This window comes from Hyperolius riggenbachi, chromosome 6 (assembly GCF_040937935.1).
Source record: "Hyperolius riggenbachi isolate aHypRig1 chromosome 6, aHypRig1.pri, whole genome shotgun sequence".
In the NCBI taxonomy this organism is placed as follows: domain Eukaryota; kingdom Metazoa; phylum Chordata; class Amphibia; order Anura; family Hyperoliidae; genus Hyperolius; species Hyperolius riggenbachi.
Window position 1 is genome coordinate 363,094,460 of NC_090651.1, and position 6,709 is coordinate 363,101,168.

Here is a 6,709-nt window from a genome sequence, read left to right on the forward strand (position 1 = left end):
GCAATTATTTCTGACTTTTCCAGCAACCCCCCCCCCCCCCCCCCCCTTCCTTCCCCAGCCAACTTCCACATTACCAATAATTGTAGTCTGGGGGCAAGCTCGATATTGTACAATCATACTGCAAATACATTTAAAGTATAAGTGTACTTTTCCCATAAATCCGGCCAATCTCTGATTCCCCTTCTGATCATTGTAATGATAATGCATTAGTGATTTTGTAATGTCTGGGCGGTTTTCTAATTTTTTGTTTATTGAATATTTTACATTATTTCAGGTGGAAAGTGCAGATGCAAATTTAACCAGAAGGAGTAAGTTCCCCAGGACTGTCCGTGTGTCTGTCTGTGTATTTCTGCACGTGTCTCTGTCTGCATGTGTGTGCCTGTCTCTGTCTGCATGTGTCTCTGTCTGCATGTGTGTGCCTGTCTCTGTCTGCATGTGTGTGCCTGTCTCTGTCTGCATGTGTGTGCCTGTCTCTGTCTGCATATGTGTATGTGTTTGCCTGCATGTGTCTCTCTACCTGCCTGCCTACACGTGTGTGTGTGTGTGTGTGTGTGTGTATCTGTCTGCCTAAGTGTTTGTGTATTTATATATGTGTGTGTGTCTTTAGCTGCCTGCCTACATCTTTGTTTGTGTGCCTGCCTACATCTGTGTTTGTCTGTCTGTATCTGCCTGCCTACATCTGTGTGTGTGTGTCTGTCTGTATCTGCCTGCCTACATCTGTGTGTGTGTGTCTGTCTGTATCTGCCTGCCTACATCTGTGTGTGTTTGTATGTGCCGACCTACATCTGTGTTTGTCTGTCTGTATCTGCCTGCCTACATCTGTGTTTGTCTGTCTGTGTATCTGCCTGCTTACATCTGTGTTTGTCTGTCTGTATCTGCCTGCCTACATCTGTGTTTGTCTGTCTGTATCTGCCTGCCTACATCTGTGTTTGTCTGTCTGTGTATCTGCCTGCTTACATCTGTGTTTGTCTGTCTGTATCTGCCTGCCTACATCTGTGTTTGTCTGTCTGTATCTGCCTGCCTACATCTGTGTGTGTGTCTGTCTGTATCTGCCTGCCTACATCTGTGTGTGTTTGTATGTGCCGACCTACATCTGTGTGTGTCTGTCTGTATCTGCCTGCCTACATCTGTGTTTGTCTGTCTGTGTATCTGCCTGCTTACATCTGTCTGCCTGCCTACATCTGTATGTCTTTATCTGCCCGCCTGTGTGTGTGTTTGATTTTCGTTCTGCTAAAAGTCTTTGCATGTGTGTCTATTTTCCTGTCTGTGTTTATCTGTGGGTATGTCTATGTGTGTGGTCACTGTGGTGTCTGTCTGCCTCTCCTCTGCGTATGTGTAGTGCGTGTGAACATATCCCGTATACGGTGGTCACTCCTCTTTTTCTCTCCTCAGCCAAAGACACAGAGCACAGGAGCAGCAGCTCATCACTCCAGGTACCACAGTACTGCCCTTACCTCTTATGTCCCCCGCATGCACTGCCCCGCCCTGCTGGCTACACACAGCCGCCTATATTGCCTATAGACAGAGCCAGACACACCCATGTCAGAGCATGTCAGTCCTCTGCTTACTAGATCCGGCTGTCAGCTGCTGATTTGCAGGCAATAAGCAAGGCGGTTGTAATATGTAGCCTATTTATAATGATGACAATCTGCTTTATCAATCGCCATGTTTATTAGGTGACCACTAACGGTACAATATTTTCTTCAGATGCGATCAATCATTCAGATTTGTGGGATTGTACTAAAAACTGCACTGTCATATCTAGCTAGCTTTGTAAACACATGTGAGCACAAATCGATTTCAGCAGCTTCTCCCTTCTCAACCTCAAGTTACACTCAGTATTGTGTCACACTGAACTGTTGACTCGAACAAGCCTCTTTCTCATTGGCGATGTACCAAATAGAGACAGTCTGACTGAGATAAGATTCATTACAGCAGCTTTCTGATATTGGAATGTTTGCAATGCAGGGTCAGGTTGTAGACTGTATAATAAACAAAAAGCAGTGGGTAAATGGAATTTGATTTTATGGCTGACAATTCAGCTTTAACTATGTGCAGTGAGGAGTCAGAGCTTGCAACCTCTGCCTGAGTCATATTAGAACATAGTGGGGTTACTGAGAGGTTAGTAAACTATCTCCGTGCAGCATCAGCAGTGATGTGTTTTTAATAGTTCTAGGCTTTCTTGGATACGCTATGGATGACCCCTGGCTGTTGCAGTAACATGTAGTACTATAGCAAAAATAACCACACACACACACCATACACACACCACACACACACCACACCACACACCACACCACACACCATACACACACCATACACACACCATACACACCACACACACACCACACACACACCACACCACACCACACACCACACCATACACACACCATACACACACCATACACACACCATACACACACCACACACACACACCACACACACACACCACACACACACACACACACACACCACACACACCACACACACCACACACCACACACACCCTTCTTACCAATCACCACTACTAGAAAATTGTGTCTTAAAGGAGTTATCAGGCTTTTTAAATGAAACTAAGTGCTACTTACCCGGGGCTTCGTCCAGCCCCAATCTCCCAGAATGTCCCTCGCCACAGCTCTGCAGACAGCAGTTCGCCTCCGCTGCCTTCTGGTCGCCGGTGATGGCGTCAGGCCGACCATGACGTCATCGCCGGGGACTGGGAGGCAGCTGCGGCGAACTGCTGTCTGCAGAGCTGTGGCGAGGGACATTCTGGGAGATTGGGGCTGGACGAAGCCCCGGGTAAGTAGCACTTATTTTCATTTATAAAGCCTGATAACTCCTTTAAGTTCCTGCACTGCCAGTCTAGCAGTGATGCTCCTCAGTAGGGATGGTCAGAAATGCAGATTTCCGATTCCGATGGATTTTCGCTTTCCAATAAGTGTCTTTCCAATTTCCGAAGAATTTTTTTTTCGTTTTGATTTTGTTTGTGTTTTTGTTTTTTGTCAAAGATAGTCAAAGGTAAAAATGTAAAAATATATATTTATTTTGCAGAAACTATTTTTTTTGCAGACGTATGCTATTATGCCTTTCGGCACCCGCAGTAAACTAATGCATTCCCTGATCGACCCAATACTTCTGAGTTTTCTGATTGGCCTAAAATTTCTGCGGTAATCCGATTTGCGTGACACACTACTGAGCCTCTGCTAGGTCCAATGCTTCTGAGTCTTGGGATTGGCCCAAAATATTCAAAGTTTTGGTAATGAGGAATTTTGATTCCCACATACCGATTTCTGCTCTGAAAAGCTGATTTCCGTTTGGAAACTTTGAAATTGGAAATCCGCGGAATTCGGAAGCTGCTCCCTATTTCTCACTGGCCCTGCCTTGAGGCCAGGCCAGCCATCTGTACACTCGTCACAGGTGCTCTGTCTGTACAGGAAGTGTGATGTCAGGCCACACCCCCAGGTGCCAGATCTCTGACATGACATATCCTGTGTTCTGGCCCTATATAGGAAGTGTGTACAGGAAGTGTGATGTCGTGCCACACCCCCAGGTGCCCAGATCTGACATGACCTATCCTGTGTCCTGGCTCTATATAGGGAGTGTGTACAGGAAATGTGACATCGTGCCACACCCCCAGGTGCCAGATCTCTGACATGACCTATCCTTTCTGTGTCCTGGCCCTATACAGGAAGTGTGATGTCATGCCACACCTCCAGGTGCCAGATCTCTGACATGACCTATCCTGTGCCCTGGCTCTGTACAAATGAATAAATTGTAGAATATAATTGTGAACGTGAAGATTTTTATTTTATGTCTGTATTGTGTTTTAATATTCTCTCTCTCTCTCTCTTTGTCTCCATTACAGGGACAGCTAGTGGCTGCTGAATTTGTCACCTCTTTAAATATTTTTGTTTTTAAATGTTTTGTTTTTTTATGTTGTATTTTTAATGACGTTACACTTTATAGCCACCTGTGTGCAGCTCCATGACACGCCCTCCTTATCATCCCCCTCCCCCACTTTGTTATATAAACTGGTTTCTGTAACATTTTTGCCCACTAATTCAATAAAAAAAAGTTTTTACACAGTAAGTTTTTTGTGTAGAGCAGTTGGAGTTTTTTCCCTTTACCTTGTAATTTTTTTTTTCACTTTGGTTTGGAGAGGACAGTAGTGTAATAGGAATGTTTGTGGGCAGATTAAGAATTTTTTGTTTTTGCATCTAGAAAATTGTTATAGACAAAGTAAAACTACAAACTTTTTTATTTTTTTATTTACCTTAATGGACTACTGTACATTCATGTTTAAATAAATAAATAAATAGACTATATAAATGAGTATGTCGGTACACACATTAGCCTTTTTAAGCCACCAGCAATGATCGCTTTGGGTGACTGTTTGACATACATAGAATCTGCTGAGGTGGAGCTCTCTTGCACGTCTGTATGTTTGAGGGTCTGTGGAACAATATCTCCTGCAGCAATCCCTAAATATTATTCCAAGCCTCAGAAATCTACAATGTGTACAGGGTTCCTCATGTTACGAACGTATAAAGTCTGGGAATCTGAAAGAAAATAAATCCACCATTAGGTTCCATTGCATTGATTTGTTTTAAAATTGCATGAGTTAAAGTTAAAATTGGGCATAATTTCAGTGTTTGCCATAGGCGCTATATTACTCAGATACGCCCCTGGAGAGATTCACAGAGGTTTGTTGCTGTACAGAGTCACTGAGATTTGGTGTCCTACAGAGAGACACTGAGATTTGGTGCTTTACAGAGGGTCACTGAGATCTGGTACCCTACAGAAATTCCCCAAGATGTGGTGCTCTACAGAGATTCACTGAGCTTTGATGATTTACAGAGGGTCACTGAGATTTGGCACCCTACAGAAATTCGCTGAGATCTGGTGTTTTATGGAGATTCACTAAGATTTTGTGCTCCACAGAAATAAACTTCTATTTGGCCTTCTATGGTGATTTGATGAAATTTGTATCCCTTAAAGAGACTAACAACATTTTCATCCTTTCTTCTATCCTGTAAGTTCCTATACCTGTTCTAATGTGGTCTGGCTTACTGCAGCCTTTCCTATTTGCACAGTGGCTGTGTTATCTCTGTTATATGATCTAATCTTCTCTCCTCTGTCGGCTGTCAGACTCAGGCAGTCTGGCTGGAATGTGCCATGCTGCTTGTGGTTGGATAGAAGCTATACACACCCTCTCCAGGCCCCCTGCAAGCTCTGTGTGACTCGCACACTCTGCTTACTTGAGCCTATCACAAGCTTTTATCAGCCATGTCTTTTGTTTGTAAACACTGCCTAAAATTGATAATTACAAGCAAGGTTTGCAGCAGAGAGTGGCAGAAACAGCACAGAGGGGCCCAGGAGAACATAATGAATAGAATAGTATGCTTTTTATTGTAAGAATTTTAGAGTACAGATTCTCTTTAAGTATTGCTTAAGGTTAGGTCCTATGGAGTAATTCCTTGAGATTTGGTCCTGTACAGAGATTCCTTGAGGTTTGTTGCTCTACAGAGATTCCCTGAGATTTAGCCCTGTACAGAGATTCCTTGAGGTTTGTTGCGCTACAGTGATTCCCTGAGATTTAGTCCTGTACAGAGATTCCTTGATGTTTATTGTCCTACAGAGATTCCCTGAGAATTAGTCCTGTAAAAAGATTCCACGAGGTCTGTTGCTCTAGAGAGATTCCCTGAGATTTAATTCTGTACAGAGATTCCTCAAGGTTTGTTGTCCTACAGAGATTCCCTGAGATTTAGCCCTGTGCAGAGATTCCTTGAGGTTTGTTACTCTACAGAGATTCCCTGAGATTTAGTCCTGTACAGAGATTCCTCGGTTTCTTGCCCTACAGTGATTCACTGAGATTTAGCACACTCCACAGATATGACATATGGTTGGCAGGATCATCACATTGCTTTTCCATATAAGTGACCTGAGCTACTGTAACCACATCTCATCATTCACTTGGATGTAGGATGTGACTGATAACCTTTCATTGGCAATTATAGGAATTTTGTGTTTTATTAGTGCAATATTGACATTTGAAGTTTGTTTTGAGAACATAGACCTGGGTTAATGTGAAAGCAGCCAGAACTGTATTGAAAGCCTCCTCCTTCCAGTTGTCCTGACTAAGATGTTAAAGTGAACCTTAAGCCAGAAAAAAAAATGACTTTTACTCACCTGGGGCTTCTACCAGCCCCCTGCAGCAGTCCTGTGCCTTCGCAGCCACTCACTAATCCTCTGGTTCCCCGCTGCCAGCTAGTTTCGTTTTTGCCGACAGGCCCGTCAGGACTGGCCACGCGTAGCTTTTTCCGCATTCCCGACTGTAATTAGCGCTATTGCGGGCCGCAACGCATACAAAAATAGGCGTTGTCGCGTATCAATGCGTGCGTAATACAACAACGTGTATTTTTGAACGCGTTGCGGCCCGCAATAGCGCTAATTACAGTCGGGATTGCGGAAAAAGCTACGCGTGGCCAGTCCTGTCGGCAAAAACGAAACTAGCTGGCAGCGGGGGACCAGAGGATTAGTGAGTGGCTGCGAGGGCACAGGACTGCTGCAGGGGGCTGGTAGAAGCCCCAGGTGAGTAAAACTCTTTTTTCCTGGCTTAAGTGTCTCTTTAAAAAGGGGAACTGAAGTGAGAATAATATGGAAGCTGCCATATTTATTTCCTTTTAACCAATACCAGTTGCCTGGCAGC

The 6,709-nt window shown here is 44.0% G+C and overlaps 1 protein-coding gene across 1 annotated transcript in view; it reads left to right on the forward strand.

The window, feature by feature from the left end:
* Positions 1-4,089, forward strand: part of LOC137521907 (FXYD domain-containing ion transport regulator 3-like) — a 66,715-nt gene extending 62,626 nt beyond the window's left edge. The window contains exons 6-8 of the mRNA XM_068241783.1: positions 275-308; positions 1,393-1,433; positions 3,866-4,089. Coding sequence (XP_068097884.1) covers positions 275-308; positions 1,393-1,433; positions 3,866-3,885 — 95 coding nt within the window. The 3' untranslated portion in view covers positions 3,886-4,089. The remainder of the gene's footprint in view (positions 1-274; positions 309-1,392; positions 1,434-3,865) is intronic.
* Positions 4,090-6,709: the final 2,620 nt, after the last annotated feature.